The sequence below is a fragment of the Salarias fasciatus genome, chromosome 1 (assembly GCF_902148845.1).
Source record: "Salarias fasciatus chromosome 1, fSalaFa1.1, whole genome shotgun sequence".
Lineage (NCBI taxonomy): Eukaryota > Metazoa > Chordata > Actinopteri > Blenniiformes > Blenniidae > Salarias > Salarias fasciatus.
This window is the reverse complement of record NC_043745.1, coordinates 11,175,367-11,194,084: the sequence shown is the minus strand read 5'-3', so window position 1 is coordinate 11,194,084 and position 18,718 is coordinate 11,175,367. Positions and strand designations below refer to the sequence as shown.

Here is an 18,718-nt window from a genome sequence, read left to right as displayed (position 1 = left end):
AAGTAAACTAGAATTTGAACAACTGTCACAATTTTCTGATCGAAACAGGTAACTTCCAAGCTTTTCTAAACATCAGTGAAGACCAGGAGAGATTTCTGCATTTCATTAATAATCCAAAACATAAAAACCAGCACACTGTGTAAATTGTACAACTCTTTATTTTTATTTTACGTAAAAACTCCATTTTGCTGATATTGTCAAGAAAACTATTCCTGGTTTACAATTCCAGTGACCAGAAGGAGTAGCAAACATATGAAAACGTGTCAGTTTCGAATAGTTCCGTAATACTTTGTCACAAATCGAATCTATTGCGAAAAGCCCATATAAAGTGATGGTTCCTACGGCTATAAGCGCTGATCACCCGTCTGTGTCATCTCCCGTTACAAGAGCACATCTTCAGCTCGGCTGCTCTCTTCTAGACAACCACAGCTAGAGGAGGAAAAGAGGATCTAGTTTCACCTTGTAGTGCTATTGACATGTTTGTAACATTGACATTAAAGGGAGAGCTGTAAGAAGAAGTTCACCACTCTGAAGGTAATCCCTAAAACACTAAGAAATCAGAGCAAAAAGAAAAAGAAAGAATGAAATTATACCACTTGACCTGAACGCACTGGCAACACATCCAGTTCTTGTCCCTTTGTTTTATGTGTCAGAGTTTTAAAAAAAAAAAAAAAAAAAAAAAAACATCTAACAAAAAACACTTTAGAGAATAATCACATTGACAACAATGCAACACGAGGAGCAACGAACAAGCTGCAGGTCTGATACACGTGAGAGATGTTGCCCATCGTCACTACTTCCTTCTGTTGCTGCTGGAAAGGTCGAATGCAGGAAAACTGAGGATGATGCACGTGTGTGACAATTCAGATGAAGCCGATTTAAAACAAAAACAAAAGGAAGAGCTGGCTCAGTATGTTCAGGAGGTACTGAAACGACAGGTCTCGTGTTGCTCAACGCAGGTCGTTTTTTTGGCAAAATAGCGGAGGAGCATCTTCAGTCAAACCTAACGTGTTTTACTCTCGAGAACTTTAATGACAACACTTAAAATGAACGGGTGGGCATCACAGACGACAAATCATGAAACTGCTCCCGCGTTTAGTCATCTACACAAATGTGACTGACCCGAAAAGAACAAACACTTCTAAAGCTAACGCTGTATGGAGGAACAAACCCATCTGAAGTGCAGAGTTTCTACAAAGTGGAAGTGAGTTTGTTTGGCGAGCATCAATTGGTTTAGCAGGGCAATGGAAAAAAAAAAGAAAAGAAAAGAAAAGAGCTCAGTTTACATTCACTTTATAATGTCCGGATCAGATCTTGTCTCACCTCATTACTTCATCGAAACTCAGCGGCACTTTCTCTTAAACTCAATGTTAACGGAGTAAAAAAAAAAAAAAAAAACTGAATGTGTACAGCAAAAAACCCAAATGTGAGCAGAGAACACTAAAATGCAACAGGCAGTGCATTAAATTATGCTGCCAACAAATCCCACGGTGCCGGAAACTGAAAGGAACATAAAGCTATTGATCACATGAACCTGCGATCCACTCAGTATCCAGAGGGCTTTCTGTGCACAGCTTCAGCGAGAAATCAGCTGAACTGTAACAACAGTTCAAAATCACCCCAAAGCAGGATATCTACATGTCTGCTGGCTGTGTACCATTCTCATTTCTGGGGGCAGAGAAAAAAACAAACAAACAAAAAAAACTAATGAAAACTGGGGCTTGTGCTGGAATTTGAGAGCGGGAGCGGCGCTCTCAGCCCCGGTGACAAACAATCCACTGAGCTGCTGGTGACTCTCATGCCTTCATTCTTTCTGTCAAATGTTGAGACCAAAGAACTTTTCTTGTAAGGAAATAATTTCATGATGAGTGGCAACAATTCTCTGTGGATCTGCTGCTGCAGGACTACGCAGCCGCCTTGTTCTCCTTCTGAAAAACAAAAAAACAGACAAAAGTTCAGAACGAGAAGATTGACTTTCCACTCTCGCCTACTTCTATTTCCAAGTCTTTAAACTTACCCTGTATTCAAAATCAGAGAAGTCCCGGCCCCCGTGTCCACCTCTGAATCCTCCTCGGAAGCCAGGTGGGGCGCCCCGGGGCGGCCCGAAGGACCCTCTGCTGGATGAGCGGCCGCGGCCCCCGCGGGGCCCCATGAAGCCCCGGGCGCGGTAGCCGCCTCGTCCCCTGTGATGCCGCAGAGGGATGCCGAACGTCTCCGCATTCATCCGCCTCTCCTCAGCCCACGTGGGCCTTCGGTCTCTGAAACACCAGCACAAACAAGCCAGATCAGGAGACCGGGTGGAGGAACACACAACACCTGAAGATTTCAGCCTCGGCGTTCAGCGAAAGGTGTCGTCTGGCAAATCGTAACAGAACTACACAACCCAAAACAATCAGACGCCGTCTGTGGAAACATCTGAATTGTAACCGTTTTACAAAACAGAGTCCGGTGACATTAAATTACACCAAATACTGAAAAGGCATCACTTCATGTGAAACAAAGCAAAGCTCTCACCTTGAAAATCCTCTTTCACCGCCTTTACTAAAAAGACAACAGCAATACTAGTGTCAGGATATTGTGTCAATTAAATACAAAACACAGAGATACTGAAACCAAGTCAGAAACAAAGCTCCCACTTTGAGAGTAGACCCTAAGAAAAGGCGTTACCTGGGATCATCACAGGACAGGTTATCAAAGAAGGACTTGGACTTGTCATAGTAGCATGTGTTGTTGACGGCCTCCTCTTCCTCGGTGGTCCCCTCAGTGGCTGGATGTTCAGAGTCAGCTGTATCCCCTCCATTCAATGCCTTCTCACCTTTGTCATCTGCCACAATGGTGGGATGAAAAGAAAAAGATTAATGATGAAGTTATGGCGAGTGGATATCTGCCTGTAGTCGTGTATTCAGGAGGCATGGGGTTCTGCTTCCAGACCCTAAAGGTCACACCTCTCAGCTTGAGCTTGTTCTGGAGCTCCTTGTCGATCTCGTCTTTGTGAAACTGTGCGTTGGCCGTCTCAAAGTCAAAGTCTTCGTCAAACTTCATGGTTCCATCCCTGCGTACATTCACTTTGCCTCTGCTGCGGCTTCCTCTCCCTCGACCGCGGCGAGTTGACTGAACGCCAGCTAACACACACCGGGAGAAAGTTGTGTTGTAACAGTGCCGCCATCTGAGAAGCGAGTTTGCTTTGTACTGCAGTGTTTCTCATTGAGATTAAAACTCAAGTGATGAATGAACTGATATTTTACTCACCAGCTTGGCGCTTGTTGGGATCCCTGTTTTCCGAAACACTTTGTTCATTGTCTGGCTGTGGCGCTTTTTGGACCTCAGGAGCTAAACATCAAAGTACATTTCCTATCAGTCCAACATGAAGTGCACAGCTACTCAAAGGTAGCAGGCTCAGCTACAAGCAAGCTTATCTGCATTTGCACAAAGACACTGAATTCAGAAATACAGATTTTGTTTTGTGGTTAGTTATCTCTTATGAATATAAATGGAAAAACTTTAATTTCATTCTGACCAGTGCTGCAAACATTAACCACACCGGGTATATTTTACCTTTCCTCTGTTCCAGCAGGTCGGGGGGCTTCTGGCTGGTGGTGGGTCTGGAACCAGCGGCCCCTGCTTGAGTCCTCTGTCCTACAGGCGCAGGTGCAGCCGGGGCGGCTGAAGCTGGGGCCTGCACTGCCGTTTCCAGGGTGGAACTTTTTGCTAAAGAGTCCAAGTGGGGACTTGTACGTCCTGCAAGATGCAGAGTGAAGTGAATGAGCTTTGCAGTGCGGGTTAGACAAAACTGGCTTGCTTTCTCACATCTCTCCGCACTCCGTCCTGTGAATCTGTACTTATAATACAGACCACCTTACTTCAGATCGACTGCTCCTTACCTGTAGCTCCAGCAGATCCAAACTGCTGAGCCCCCAGCGACGCCACACCAAACTGGCTGTATGACGGTATGGGGGCCCTGCTGAATGGCGCGTAGGACCCTGGGGCCTGGAATGATGGTGGTGCTGCAGCTGCATTTGTGGATCCGACGGAAGACTACATAAACAAAGAAAAGGGTACATGAAAATACCTGATAATGTGGACAATTATAAACCAACTTTTCACTCAGATTCACAAAATATTTTTGCCCCATTCAATTTACACAACTTACAGTAACTGTTGCGGATCACTCTTACACCTATAAAAATCATTCAGTGAAGACAGACAGCGCAATAGCTGAAGATTTACTCACATAGATGCAACTGGAAGACAATTCAAGAGATTGAGTGTCATCAGGATAATCTGATGTTATTTGAAACTGAAGTCATTCACATTTGACACAAATGTGCTGAGCAAATTGCTGAAATAAACCTGGAACTAAATATCATTCATCATTCTGAAGAGGCGAGTCCTGGCAAGCAATAAATGGAAGCCTCAATTAATGTGATGAGCTGCACCTGTGCACATGACAGGTCTGAATAAAGTCCAGTAAAGCCAGATTGTTACAAGGAAAAAGGAATTCAAGACAATTTCCAATTGCCGACACTGTAAAAGACTTTCAGAGAAAATAATACATTCTAAGCAAACCTGTTAATTGACATAGTTTGAACCCAGCGGCTGGTCACACAGGTGACAACAATAACAGTAACGACGCTCAGCGCTTTCAACAGTACTCACTTGAACTATTGCAGGGTCCTGAGGCAGAGAGCTGGCAGCTTTGGGTGGTTCACAAACTGTCAGGTCTTTTATATCGCTCCCTCTGAAGATGATGTACTCAAACACCTCCTCTCGAGGCGGGATAGGCCGGTCGGTGGGGCGGTCTTCAGTGCCAAAGGAGCGAACTGTCGAGAAAATTCACACAATTACAATCACTGTTAAAGACAGTATATCTGTGAAATAGTAACAAACCTAATTAAACCAGTGCAAGATTTCAAAGTTAAAATGGGCAATATTGGCCTGCATGACTTTATATGATGAAATGAAAATAAGATTAATAAGAATGTCAACATCAAAGCCAACTTTTTGAAGTCTTCTATCAAATATGTCAGTGTTGTCAATAGTCTCCTCTTACAATTAAAAGTTTAAATCGGAATGTAACCAAGTAACTTGCAAATACATAACAATACAATGACTAAGTTACCACATAGTTTGTCTGAGTGTGAAATATACACATATTATTAATAAATGATGTAATCGTAAAAGTTAGCAAATCTTTGAATTTAGTACTTCACTGCAGCTTGGATAACAGTTTTAAGTGGGAGGGATCATATTAGTGAGTTCCCTGACAGTTTTAAGTAATTAACTTTCCACTTTGAGACGCCTGGTAATCACAGTTTGACGTTAAGCTCCTTCACAATGTAAACAAAGGACGCAGTTAGTTAGCCGAGGTAGCTAATTTAATGCTAACTGACAACTACATGCGTCGAAAACTCAACTTTACGTATCGTAAAGTGTGTTTGGGGCTTAATTGAGCAAATGAATCCAACTCTCCGTGACTTATCTCACCTTTAGCCAAAGCTACGGTCGAGTTTTCCGTGTCGATGGTGTATAAAATTCCTTCATAGCGGATCTCGGCCTTGGAGATGAGGCTGATTTTGCTGCCGATGTAAGGCGTTCCTCCTCCGCTCATGTTGGCCCCGTTGCGTTTAAAATCGCCGGTACTTCCAGGGAAAAAGCTCTCCGTCAAACGAAGGGTGGACTGCGGTGTTCTCGGAGCTGTAGAGGAGTGAATCGGGACGCTTCGCAGTGGATCTCAGTCGGAGCTCAAATTGCTCTCTACCACGACATGGCCGTTTTCATTTTCCTTCCCCACCGCGGAGGATGCTGGGAGTCCGGCCGAGACCCAATCTGCTCAAGTGGCCTCCTCATTTATGTCCTTGCTACACACAAATTTTTGTTTAAATGTTATCATGCGAAACAATTTTGACGGTTTAAAATTTATGTATTATATTTATTTCATATTTGCGTTCTTTTCTGTGTTATTGATGGAATAAAAGGATAAAAGGACGTTTCACAGATATGTGAGACTCGGCCAATTTTCATATCGCGAGATTTCACGAGAGCGCGTCTCGTCACCCCGCACCCACACTTTAGGACGATACAAATCAAGATGTAGAATTATATACATAAAATGCACAACTTTATTGCATGATTCGATTCAAATACAATGAAATACACATTTATTTGCAATAATCTACAATCCGGAAATGTAAATAGCAGTGTGAAGGAGGAGGCTACATCGCCTACGCGCGCGCTGGTTAGGTAATATGCACGGTGCTTGCAGCTTTACCATAATTCGTCGGTATTTTAGATTAAACTATCTTTAAATTATTAAAAAAAATTCAAAGACAAAAACGAGCCGCCCCCTTCTCTCATTTACTGACGTCAGATTCATTCCCACAATGCCTGGTAACACGCAGGCGCACTGCGCGGGGAAAAAATCTAAGACAGCTATCTGTGATCAGAGATGGCGGGCGCCTCCGACCCCCTGGAAGATATGCTCTTTTCAGAGGTGGATGAGAAAGCTGTGAGCGACCTGGTGGGCTCGTTGGAGTCGCAGCTTGCAGGGCAAAGCAACCCAGTCGCGAAAGCAGACGAAAACGGAGGCAACGGCTCCGTGGCTCCCGCTAACCATCACTTAGGGAAGACGGTTACAGCTCCAGTGAACACCACAACACTAGAACAACAACAACAAGGACGGAGGAACAAACCTGAGATGCGCCAGGAGATCAACTCCAAAGAGGTTAGCCCGGATAAAACTGTCACGTCCCCTTCTTTCGGGGAGCCCTCCACTACTTCGGCTGCCCGTGTGAGCGACACTACAAGCAGCGGCTCGCAAACACATGGAGCATCCGTCACAACACTGACTGCATCTGGCGTGTCAACTTTGGCAGCTCCAGCGGTTCCAGCGGTTCCGGAGACTCCAGCCGCTCCAGCTGCCCCGGCGGCCAGCATCAGCACCGCCGCCGCTGCATCCAGCCGGGGACCCAAAGGCAGCCCCGGCAGCGCCGAGGCGTCAGCGGAGGCGAACCCCCCGAGGAAACGCGGAGCGACGCCGCGGAGGAACGCTTCTGCGCGGATCAAGAGTTTGAACGGCGCGGCGGTGACGACCCGGAGGACCAGCAGCACGGCGGACAGCCTCAGCCCCACGGACTCCGCAGCGAGCCCCCCAAACTCCACCACTCCGGCCACTTCCGCCATCAACACCTCGACGTTCACCCTGAGCAACGCCAGCCTGCCGGTGGCTCTGGACCGGGGGACCCCCACCATCGCCCTGCACAGACTCCCCAGCCACATCGTGGCCAGCATAGCCCAGAACGGGAACGGGACCAGCGTGTCGGCCTTGGTCCAGCAGGGAGCCCGCATCGGACCCGTCCCCTCCGCAGCCTCCCCGGGCAGCCAGGTCAAAACCGACTCCGAGGCTTCCAAAACAGACGACTGTCAGTCCAAAACTGTAATGTCAAGTCCGTCTAGTGGCGTGAACTCTGTGATAAACACTGTTTCCCCTGCTGCTCCCGTGGCCCCCCCTACCACCACCACAGCCTCAGCCACAACCACCACCACCACCACAGTGGTGACCCAGCCTGTGAGCTCTGCCCCCCCTGCGGCCGGGGTCACGGCCATGGCTGCCACGACTGCAGTGTGTGGGACTGTTCAGGCCACGGCGGTGACCACCACGGTCAGCCTGGTCAGGCCCGCGGCCCCCTCTCCCACGCCGGCCGTGGCCACCACCGCACAGACTCAACCCCGTCCCGGACTCACAGCACCTCAGAGGATTGTTGCCCCCCAGCTCATCGTCAGACCACCTCAGCAGCAGACAACCATCCAGCTGCCTCCTGGATTTACTATCCCACCCGGTAAGGAGGGAGGTGTTTTCATCAGGGATGGAACAAACTCATCAGAGACTCCTGGGCTCCATCAGCAATCTTGTGCAATGTTTATCAGGCTGTTTTCACTTTGACAAAATAGTCTTTCATCACATTCTTTGCGTGTTATGCTGTCTTCTGTTCTTATAACTGTTGCCCTTTGCATGTTTGTATAACCTATACAACATAAATGCTGTTATCTGGATAAATGTGTCAAATAATCTCAAAGTCAGAGAAGACTGACTTCTCAGACTTCTCTCAAATGCTTGGTGTGGTTTGCTCACGTTTCCTTGTGTGGTCGTTTGCTCCAGAAATTCCACATGTAGGCATCACCTGAAGAGGCTGGTGTCAAATAACACAAATGTAGTGTTGCATGTTGGCATCTTCAGTAGTGTGATAAGTGAGGTTTCCTGGCAGCTGGTGCCTCAGGAGTAAATAGACTTAGATTGAGGAGAACCTTAAAGCGACTGAAGAAAGTTGTTTCAGGCAGAAGGGGGGCCAGTGGTCCCGCAAATAAAGATCTGTTTGCATGGATGAGTCATGAAAAGGTACAGCTGATTAGATCCCAACATGAGATCTGGCTTAATAGATATATAATTATTATGCAACACTTTCTGACACATGCTTCAATTTTTTAAAATTCACCCCCATAATGGAAAACCACACATTTCAGCTTAGCTTTCAAAGAAGTTGCTCTTTGCTGAGGAACGATCACATAGGAAGACCTGTGAGTCTTGGCAATGCCTGAATACCCGAAAGCAGCAGTAAAGAACAAGATGGACATATTTATCTATCAAATGCAGTCAGCACCAAGAAAACCCAGAGCTCATATAATGAACAATCTAAAGCATCAAAATCAATGACCTTAACCTTCTTGTGTGGTTCATAAACACTGAAATGTGGCATTCAAGTGCAGAATCACTGTACGCAGTGATAATTGTTCAACATACAGTTTGAGATTTATATTTATGCCCCTTGTCACTTCTTTTTGACTTTCATTGAGAATCTGCATCACCTGTTTCTTACTCCATAACACTTTGCATAAAGGCATGCAAAGCAGCTCTGACAGCTGAGCTGAGGTTTTCATGTCCTGGGCAATGTTATGACATTTAGTGTGTTTATGTTTTCAGTGCATTTACATTTTCAATGGACTTCCACATTCATGGTTCAGTATTCCAAGACGTCTGTTAAAGGCCCTGCAGAATAGTTTCAACCGAGGTGGTGAGCGCTGATGTCCAACATGAATAGATGTGCATGTTTCCTAAATGTGGATGGGTTGTTATGTGATTTAACTGGTTATAACTCCCACACAGGCTGTCATTTTGTTATAAAGTGAAAAGTGCAGGTTAGTACTGGTGGACAGAGTGGTTACGGTGAGATTATGGAGAGAATGATCAGAATACACTGTTAACCTTCCTGTTGACCTAATGTCGTTTTCACTTTATTTAAACACTGACGATAATCATCTGTTTAGTAAAGCGTTGTTTCCTGACCTGACACGGGCTGCTTTGGAGACGTGATGACCTGATAATTGCTGTTCTTGCTTTTCAGACGGAGTCAGGAATCCTGTAATTAGATTATCATCACAGCTACAGTGAAATTCCCACAGCTAGCACTGTTATTTGTTCACAGCTCTGGCTCCAGATCAATGTGAATCTTCTAAAATGACATTTTATACCTTGTTGTGAAATACAAACCCACTTTATTAGAAGAATACCATTGGGTTCAGGTTTCCGTTGCCGCTTACTGAGATACCGTTCGTTGACACTGATGTTTGCTCTTCCTGCTGCTTTAGGGATGGTGCTGGTACGGACGGAGCTGGGCCAGCTGGTTATGGTTCCTCAGCAGGCTTTGGCTCAAGCCCAGGCCCAGGCGCAGGCCCAGGCCCAGGCCCAGGCTCAGGCGCAGGCTCAGAGCAGCATCTCTCCTCGACCTGCTACCCCCACCACAGGAACATCCTTCAGAGTAACAACTCCACAGGTGAGACTCCTCCGCTGAACCCCGGGAGGGTTTGCCATCTGTGGCATTTCGCTAGTGTTGACAGGATTGTGTAAGTTTTTCTTTTTTTCACCAAAACCCAGAACAGGAGGCATGGTACATCTGGGTAATGTTAGGTGGTTTCAGTTTTGTGTGTCACTCGTGCAACAAGTGACCCAATCTGTTGTTATTCACTCCATGCTCCTTTTTTTTTCTGAAACCATTTCATCATATATCAGTCTTTTCCTCACACTTAATACCAAACATCTGACTTGTGCATGATTTGTGAATCAAGTGTTATTTAATCTAAAATATCAATTTTTCTGACCGACACATCATTGATTTAACATTTCATGAGCTGCTGGGAACGTTTCAAGTAATGATATGCAGGTGTTAACTGTGAACAGGGTGGGTTAAATGCTGTGAAATGATTTCCCCAAGAACTAATATTGTTTTATATTTCAACTTGAGAAAACCTTCCTTCACCTATTTACTGAAAATATCTAAAAAAACAAAACAAAAAAAACCTGCAAGTCCATTCATTTGCAAGCAATAATAGTAAGTCTGTTTAAACATGTTTACACATTTACATCATGACAATACTTGTATTTTTTTTTAATATTAAAATATTCCCAATATAACTGAATAATAAAAGCAGCCTCAAGTTGGTTTAAATGACTATGCTATATAACTGACCATAGTCATAATGAATTTATTAAGGCTTCAATTTCAGCAACAATGAAAGTCAAAGCTCAAAGCAGCTGAAAGAAAAACAAATTAGAGCTTAAAAGCACAAAGAGTTAGAGAAAGGCAGCGACAAACAAAAAGCTCTTCAGCCTGGTTTTAAAAGCACTCAGAATTGGAGCCGTCCTGCAGTTTTATGGGAGTTTCTTCCAAATATTTGGTGCATTAACAGTAAATTCAGCTTCTGCATGTTTGGTTCTGAGTCTGACTCTGAACCAGAAAGCAAGTGTGATTCAGATGGCATGAGAGGACTGGATGGCTCCTAAGATAACAGATGATCTGAGATGTATTTTGGGGGTAACCTTTTCAAAGATTTGTAGATCAGCAGTAATATTTTGAAATCTACTACATTTGGTCTTTTAAAATGATGTGTAGTGGTGCGGAAGAGAAGAAGCCAAACCTATTCAAGGTGGATAAACCATGAGAATGAGAAGGTCCTGGAGCTGTAGAGGTCTGAAGTGGAGAGAGGGTTGTGGTCTCATGCTGGTGCTTCCTCCCGAGGGGCTGCTTCCTCCTCGTCATCTTTCAAGAGTTGAAATGATTGGAGATGACTAGTTTGAGCATCGCTTTGTTAGCAGGGCCCTCTCAAGTGCCAGATAGAGTGATTAAGGGGAATATCTGGGTGTTGTCCACACGCTCGCTGGAGGAGAAGTCAATTAAATGTGGTAAATCCAGTGAGAAGGCCTGTTGAACTCTTGTTTTCATGATGACTGGTAAGAACAACAAAACCCGGAGATGACAAGAGAGCAAAATTCAAGACAGTTAATCCATCACCAACTGTGTTTTTGAGTCAGTAATGAACAAATGTGCTTTTGGATGAGCTCCTCTTAACTCTGTTAGAGGGGATTGCTCTTCCGCAGGCTTCACTGTATAACCTGTTTGATTTGGTTAATCTTGCGGCATGCAGTGGCAAAAGTCAGGTTAGAATTCCTGTGCTGATCTGCTCTGTGAGCGACATGAAATATTAAACTACTTTGACCTTAATAAGCCTTCAAACTTGGACTCGGCTGTTGTATAACAAAAGTCACCAACTTAGAAGGGATTAGATCAACACAGCTAGTAACGCTTATTTCAGTCAGATATATGGACAAGTGGAACCGTGATTAACGCTGTATCTTCACAACAGTACTAATACTAATAATACTGCAGTTACTTGATTGGCCAACCTAAATTGTGGTCGTCTGCCTCCCTGTGTTGGTCCAGTTGGTAACATGATTGATGGCTCAGACCGGCTTTGATTAACATGGTGTAGATGAGATTGTCTTCAAATGGAAACCTTCATCAGTGTGACGCTGTGCTGCCAGTGCTCAGGATGTTGTACTTGTAAAGAAGATGGATAGACAGTGAAATGTAGTTCATAAAAGGAGCCATGTGAAATAAATAGGTAGTAGGTGTTTTGCTTTGGGCTGGAAAAAAACGGAAACATTTTGATGCAAATATATCTTCACTTATGCTGTCAGTGGCTTAAAAAATGTCAAAAAGTGATAGAAATCCTTTTCAGACGTTTGCTGTGTCCAGCAGTGAATGTCAGGTGGAGTAACTCAGATGCGGAGTGAGACATCTGGGGTCAGAGGTATTTAGTGAACAAAGGTCTTTGTAGTTCCCCCAAAGGGACTGTGGTAACGCTCTGAGCAGCAACGCTTTAAGGTTAGAGGCTGAGTCTGAGTGATGGAGCAGGATACCAGAGGAAAAGTGTGATTACAGACATATCGTCAGGTCGTGGTTTTGGATGATGGTTCTGAATTGAAGCTAAATGAACTTATGAGATGAATAGTAGAATTGCTATTATAAATTTATTATTATTACTTTACTGTTGGCTTATTCATAAATTGAGACGGAATAAATATCAAAACTCAGACAGGCCTTTCGGGTCATGGACCCTCAGTGTGCGTGAAAACTAATGACAAAGCAGACCTCAAACATTTACGACAAAGGTTTGAGAAGTGCAGCATGTTTCTGCAAACACAAGTCTTCTGCAATGTGTTCACTGTTCGGTCCCAGGCTGTGGTCACACTGATTTATCATAAGAAGCGTCTTTGAGTTTTGTAAGCTCTATGAATAAGATGCGCAGCAGACCAGAAAGACACAAGCAGCACAGTTCCTCATGACACATCCCATCCTCCACAGTCCAAAATCTCCCACATCTTTGTTCATAAAACTTTAGCCAGTAGCTTAATGATGAATCCCATGTGGGAGATCAAGTTTTAACTTTTACCCCAGAATGGAAATCTTTGTTGTTGTTTTTTTCTCAGACTGCCGCATCACAGTTTTAATCAACTATAAACAATCAAATTTTTCTGTAGCAAAATACGAAGCTTTCCAACTTTAGTATAAGTTGATGTTTGAGTGGAAATTGTTGTAAAGATAATATATAATTGAAGAGAATAAGGAGTGTTAGAGATGCGTTGGATTCAGCCAATCAAGAAATGTAATTTATTGGGTACGAGTCAACCATTATCATCAATATCTTTTATTTTGAAAATCATCAAACTCATCAAATTTTACTACTTGGTGGAAATCAAGCTGTTGCTGGTTCAGAAGTGACACTGCTGATTCACACAAAACAATAACCCAGTGTGGTTTTTCTCACCTGCTGATGGAGTAGCTTTTATCACTAAGTAGGGGAAACATATAGGACCCCCCAACCCCCAACAATAAAAATAATCAGGGGGGTACGGACACCAGACAGACTATTTCCCTTCTGGAAAATTGCTTCCTGAGGCCCCCTGTGAACACAAAGAAGTCCAGGACTTGAGGTCTCCTAGCCTGGAGAGTCTTGCAGTCTTAAGGTGCGGTTTTTACACTGCCTCCATTTAAAATGACCCCTGGTGTATCTGTGCTCCATTTGTGTGACAGTAAACGGTGACGTCCACGTCTTTTTACCTTCTTTTAACCAAGTAGGGCAAGTTTGGAAACAAACTCCGGTACAGTTTGAATAAAGCTGAGTGGACTAAAGAGCAGAATGTAAACGCTGGACCTCACTGACTTCATGACGCAAACACACTTTATGCTTATACTTTAAATGTAAGATTCAGGGTGACGCAGCGGCTGGAGGTAAGCTCAGCTAACAATAAGTGAAAGCAAGGGGACATCCTGTACAGGTCAGCCATGTTTCAGTGTTTTAAAACTCTAGGAACAGAATAACCTCAAGTGCATACTTTTGACCTGTGGGAGGACCTGGAGAAACCCTATATTCATGCAGGGAGAACATGCAAACTCCACTCAGGAAGGCCTTAAATGCGGACTCGAACCAGGGATAATCTTACCGTGAGGTGACAGTGCCAGCCACTTCCCCACCAAGTAGTATTCTTGTAGTTTATTGTAAGTGAATGTAATAATAGTGGAATTTCTGTTCCTGTTTTTCCTCCTTTTTACATTTGCATGCTGCTGGTTAGTGGTTAGCTGGTAAATATTCAACTATATAATCCAACCTGCACCATGGGCCCTGAAGCACAACACATGTTTGGTCTGGACTAGGTGACACTAAGTTGGTGTGATCATCGCCCCAGTATTCCAGAACACACCACACAACTGCATATCTTTTAGTTTCTGAGCATGTTGGATAGAAAAATGGCAAATATTAGAAATGAGAGAGGCTGTTGGAGGCAGGTGCACTGTCATCTAAACAAGTGATTGACATTAAAGCTCAGCTGCTGTTTTACCCCACTCACTCACTCGCTCACTCACTCGCTCGCTCACTCACTCCAGCAGGACTCCTGTCAGAGTTAAACCCACTGCGGAAAGCTTGGTGAAAACCTGTCGGTCTGATCGAATTTGAGAAAGTCACATCTATTCATTATGCTGGCCGATCCAGTCAAATCTGGGCGGGCACCGCCTCATTAGGAGAACAGCTTATTTCTCCAGCCTAATTGGGGTTTGATTAATATGTTAAACTGTGTAATTACAAGGAATGAATTTGCTTGATTATTTTATCCATAGATTAAACGGAGATTAATAGGTGAATTAATGTCTTAAGGCTTCTTAATGACTCCGTGGGGTCCTCTCATCAAAATTTAACGAGCTACTGAATCATTAATTTGAATTTGCTTATTATCACCTGTGGATACATCATTCACTGGAAAACTTGAGCTGGTGGGTGCTCACCTCTGGAGCCTAATTGCTTTTAATAATGAGGTTAGTAGTTGGTTAGTTCCCCGCAGATTCCCTGTAACTCCAGTAGGCTTCCCAACAGCGCCTCTCACTAGTTCATTGTCATAATTTCCTTTGAAACTCGCAAAACAAGAAGTCTTTGTAACTTTTTATTTGCTAAAGTGTCATTTCTATGCTGATTTTTGTGTGAGATCCTATACATGTTAATGTGTATTTACACTTTTTCATATTCTGGAGCGCCACAAGGAGTTTTTTTTTCTACAACTCAAAACTTAAAAGTCAGTCGCTGTACCTTGTCTCTGGGTTCATCCTGCCATCGCGTCACATGTCTGTAATTTCACACAAGCTTCACCTGCTGTTGCGCTGAGCACACGTACACAACGACTTGCCACCAAACTTACAAATTGGACCGTTAAGCCTGAGCTGTATTCAGATCAGATTCAAAACATCAATCAAAGAATGCTGGAGATCCTCCGTCATAAATGAACAATAGACCGTCACGCCTGCCAACATCCACCCCTGGAAAGAAAAACTCACTGTGAGAATAGAGGGATGTGTTTGCAAGAACAACGTTTTTTTCTGGATTTTTAATGCAAACTGTCATGAAAAACCCAAGACCTCTAAACTACCAGTTCTGATTCCCCCCTCCTCTATCGGGGCACTGACACAGCTCAGGTTAAAGCCTCGGATCATCCATCTTCCATATGATTTATCCAGCTCAGGGTCACGGGGTGCTGGCTGACTGCAGGTGAAAGAAAGCAGGCACTCGGTCACAATTATGTGCTGGTTTAGAGTGACCAATTCGCCTCAATCAAGTTTTTGGACTGAGGGATTAAACTAGATTACTGTTGCAGTACAGTGAGAAGATGCAAACTGACTGAAGAGGACCCCAACAATCCAGCGTCTGGCAGGCGATAAAGCCGTGAGCACTTGAGGCTGAGCATGCTTATTTATTCATGAGAAGGTGCTCTCTGTTATTATGTTATCTCAAACTGTTCAACTAATGTAGCTGCTCAGCTTTTGTTCTGGCCTTTCAAGTCTGCCCAGAGAGGCCCTGTTAAGATCTTTGGCACCTGTTAATCATCTCATTGCCTGCAGAGACAAAAGACGAACACCAGAGGGCAGCATTTCACTGTCTTCGATTCAATTCAATTTTCATTTCAGCCTGTTTTTCTTCATGAGCTCTTTACAGCTCCTCGAACATGTTCCGCTGCAGTTACGTGGGTTTTCATCTTATTCTACAGTTTTCTTTTGAGTATTCATGCTTATTTGTAAATATTAAAAAAGCTTACATTTCTATGAATGTGTCAGAAATCATCATAGAAATCAGAGTAATTCACCTGACAGTAACTTATATAAACAAATTCTGCCATAAGCAATGCGTTTTATAGGTGTTTGTCAGTTTTTATTTAATCTAGTACATATAAGTAATACCAGTGTAATGTTTGTATTGCGGCTTTGTCTGCCACTATAATTGCCACAGTATGTATAAAAAAAACTGGCATTGTCATCATGTAAAACACTCTCTGAAAGTGTTATCAGGTGAGCCACGCTCCTTCTGACCATCACATTTCACCCTTTTGGACATCCCAGATACGATTCAGCGTGAGTTTAACAACAATACCCTGCTTTCATGGATCCATCCTGATACCAAGCCCTTCTCTAAACAGACTCGCAGATTGTCATCGCCTCTCTCAGTCACTCTGATGACAAATTAGTGGGCCGCGGCATCGCCTTCTCGACAGGAAAAGCAGTAGCAGGCAAATGAAAGGGAATGGTGTTTATTCCCAGAGCTCAACCCCTCTGTCGGCCTGTCACTCTTCCCATGACCCTGAGGGGAGAAGCGGAAGGCATCCTGAGCTTCCTTCCTTCCATACCTGTTAAATCATTCATCATCCAACTGCCTGATTATTTTAAAAAGCTAACAAGGCTTTGGTTCTCATCTAGGTTTGCGTGTGTGTGTGTGTGTGTGTGTGTGTGTGTGTGTGTGTGTGTGTGTGTGTGTGTGTGTCTGTGTGTCTGTGTGTCAGTCTGAGGCAGAGCGAGTGAGTGGGAGAAGGGCATAGCTGGCGGAGGGATGCACCCCGTGGCTCTCACCAGCCCTCCTCCCCCTTCCCTGCCTTACCCCCGCCATCACCCTCATACACCCACTTCCCCAACTCCTCGGTGCACTTTTGAATGCTACAAAACTTTTAGTGGAGGGGAAACCCACCCACCCCCACCCCGCCTCCTCTTCCTCTTCTTCCTGTCTTATCCTACTTCTTCTTCTTCTTTTTCTCCTCTGCACTGCCTCTATGTTCCTGTCCTTGGCAGGGTTGTGTGTCTGTTTTTATTTGTGTGTGTGTGTGTGTGTGTGTGTGTGTGTGTGTGTGTGTGTGTGTGTGTGTGTGTGTGTGAATGGAGGGCTGGGTGCCAGAGGTCGGGGCAGAGGCCCTCCTGGGTTGTCTTGGCCAATAGACAGCAGCAGGGAAGCAGCCAGAAAGTGTGTGTGTGTGTGTGTGTGTGTGTGTGTGTGTGTGTGTGTGTGTGTGTGTGTGTGTGTGTGTGTGTGTGAACTCAGCCACTGGGCATGTATGTGGGTTTGTAGCATTTGGCACTCGCTGCCTATTCCTCTCATTTGCTCTCTTGCAATTAATATCAGAGCAGAAGAAACCTGCGTGATGACAGATTTCATCATTTACCTGTATGATTGTTTTTTTAATAGTTTTTGTTTCATTTGTTGTTTGCGTTTTGAAATTCAGACAACTTGCAGTCGGTCTGTGCTTCCCTCCAATATGACCTGATCGTATCAAAAGCCTTCTCTGTATTTTATACTATGATATGGTAAATATTGATGAATATTGATCCATCGACTGAACTGCTGCAGTCGATCCTGTAGTGTTTATTGAAATGTTTTAAAACCGATATCAGTCAGACTCTATCCTCAGATTTCCTTTTCATTGTGACTCCAGCATCAGGATAAACAGGAATAAAGCACACACATAATTCCAGATGGAGTTAGGTCTTTCCAGCTGGTTTCTTGTGGTAATTTCTTCATTAGCCGCATTAGTCATACTTATCGTCATGGTTTCATTCAAACCAGTGCCATTTACGTAAGTTTATTTGTCACTGGGAAAACAATATTCCAGGAAACGACGACTTATTTTGGATGCTACCAGCAAGGCGTTTTGGATCTGGGTGGTGAATGAAAGAAAGCACAGACGTCTTGACGGCATCTTGTAGCGCTGTTGAGGGGGTGATAACTGATCTTTTCCCAGCATGGTGTGGGTGCATGTGTATTTTTACATAGAGGACTGTGTAAAGGCACACATGCACACACGCTCCAAGTTTCTCCCAAGTTTGGAAATGGGTCAATATGACTGACAGCTGAAGCAATGAAAATGAATCACATTATTGATAATTTCCTCACATTTATTTATCCATCCATCCTTACTTTGATGTTTATATAAATGTCGATGGCCACATCCATTTAAAAAAAACCAAAAAAAAACTGTGTATTTAAACTCTCAAAAGGAGCAGTGGTTCATAGCCTGATATCCAGGAGCCCGGTTTGACCCACAAAAAGTTGAAACCTTGATTTACCAAAGATCGCAGTGACAGTCAGTGTTTGCAGACACATCTGCTCTCAGAGGTATTCAGAAGAAAGTGTGTTATTATATTTTGTTTTTTTGACATGTGGAAATGTAATTTTAACCCCCATATGAGATTTTCCCTCCAAATAAGAACTGAATGACAGAGTGGAATGACCCAGTCCAGGCAAAAGATGTAAGAATGTATGTTTACTGTCTAAGTTCATGTCTTCATGAATCTTTACTGTGTGATTACTGTGGTATACTCATCTCCAGATTTTTTTAATAAGCTAGATTGGTTTCCAATTCTGGAGTGTTTTAATGGGTACGTTTGATTTTTCCAAACCCCTTTTTTTTTTCTCTAAAGTTCTCAAAGAGACAAATTTTATCAGCAATCAAACCTTTGTATAGTTAGTGAGTTTTATTTTCATGCGGTGACCTTAATTCTACAAATGTTGGGACGATGGTTACAGT

General features: G+C 43.8%; 2 protein-coding genes across 6 annotated transcripts in view; one reads left to right on the top strand and one right to left on the bottom strand.

Moving 5' to 3' along the window:
* Window positions 1-140: 140 nt before the first annotated feature.
* On the bottom strand, window positions 141-5,810 carry lsm14ab (LSM14A mRNA processing body assembly factor b). 2 transcript variants are annotated; one of them, XM_030093573.1, is made up of 10 exons: window positions 5,485-5,810; window positions 4,657-4,820; window positions 3,882-4,035; window positions 3,556-3,741; window positions 3,250-3,330; window positions 2,946-3,122; window positions 2,668-2,824; window positions 2,515-2,541; window positions 2,018-2,258; window positions 141-1,928 (listed from the first exon to the last, which is right to left on the bottom strand). In XM_030093573.1, exons 1-10 carry the CDS (start codon window positions 5,606-5,608, stop codon window positions 1,905-1,907), a joined length of 1,335 nt encoding a protein of 444 aa, XP_029949433.1. In that variant the 5' UTR covers window positions 5,609-5,810; the 3' UTR covers window positions 141-1,904. The 2 variants fall into 2 exon arrangements, with proteins under 2 accessions (XP_029949433.1, XP_029949441.1); XM_030093581.1 differs by having other exon boundaries at window positions 3,556-3,738; window positions 5,485-5,809.
* Window positions 5,811-6,269: 459 nt separating this feature from the next.
* The window catches only part of LOC115395582 (transcription initiation factor TFIID subunit 4), a 93,261-nt gene continuing 80,812 nt past the window's right edge, over window positions 6,270-18,718 (top strand). For 2 of the 4 annotated variants that reach the window (XM_030101294.1, XM_030101217.1), the window contains exons 1-2: window positions 6,272-7,835; window positions 9,640-9,824. In XM_030101294.1, the coding sequence (XP_029957154.1) occupies window positions 6,446-7,835; window positions 9,640-9,824 (1,575 nt within the window). In that variant the 5' untranslated portion in view covers window positions 6,272-6,445. Of the gene's footprint in view, window positions 7,836-9,639; window positions 9,825-18,718 lie in introns of all 4 variants that reach the window. The other 2 variants (XM_030101366.1, XM_030101440.1) reach the window with 2 other exon arrangements.

Bases quoted from the DNA above. Each gene is read 5' to 3' on its own strand.
- lsm14ab (XM_030093573.1), bottom strand. From the start codon at position 5,608: ATGAGCGGAGGAGGAACGCCTTACATCGGCAGCAAAATCAGCCTCATC. The intron at 4,821-5,484 runs GTGAGATAAGTC...TTTTCTCGACAG, and splicing joins GACCGTAGCTTTGGCTAAAG to TTCGCTCCTTTGGCACTGAA. The intron at 1,929-2,017 runs GTAAGTTTAAAG...TTTGTTTTTCAG, and splicing joins TCTCTGATTTTGAATACAGG to AAGGAGAACAAGGCGGCTGC.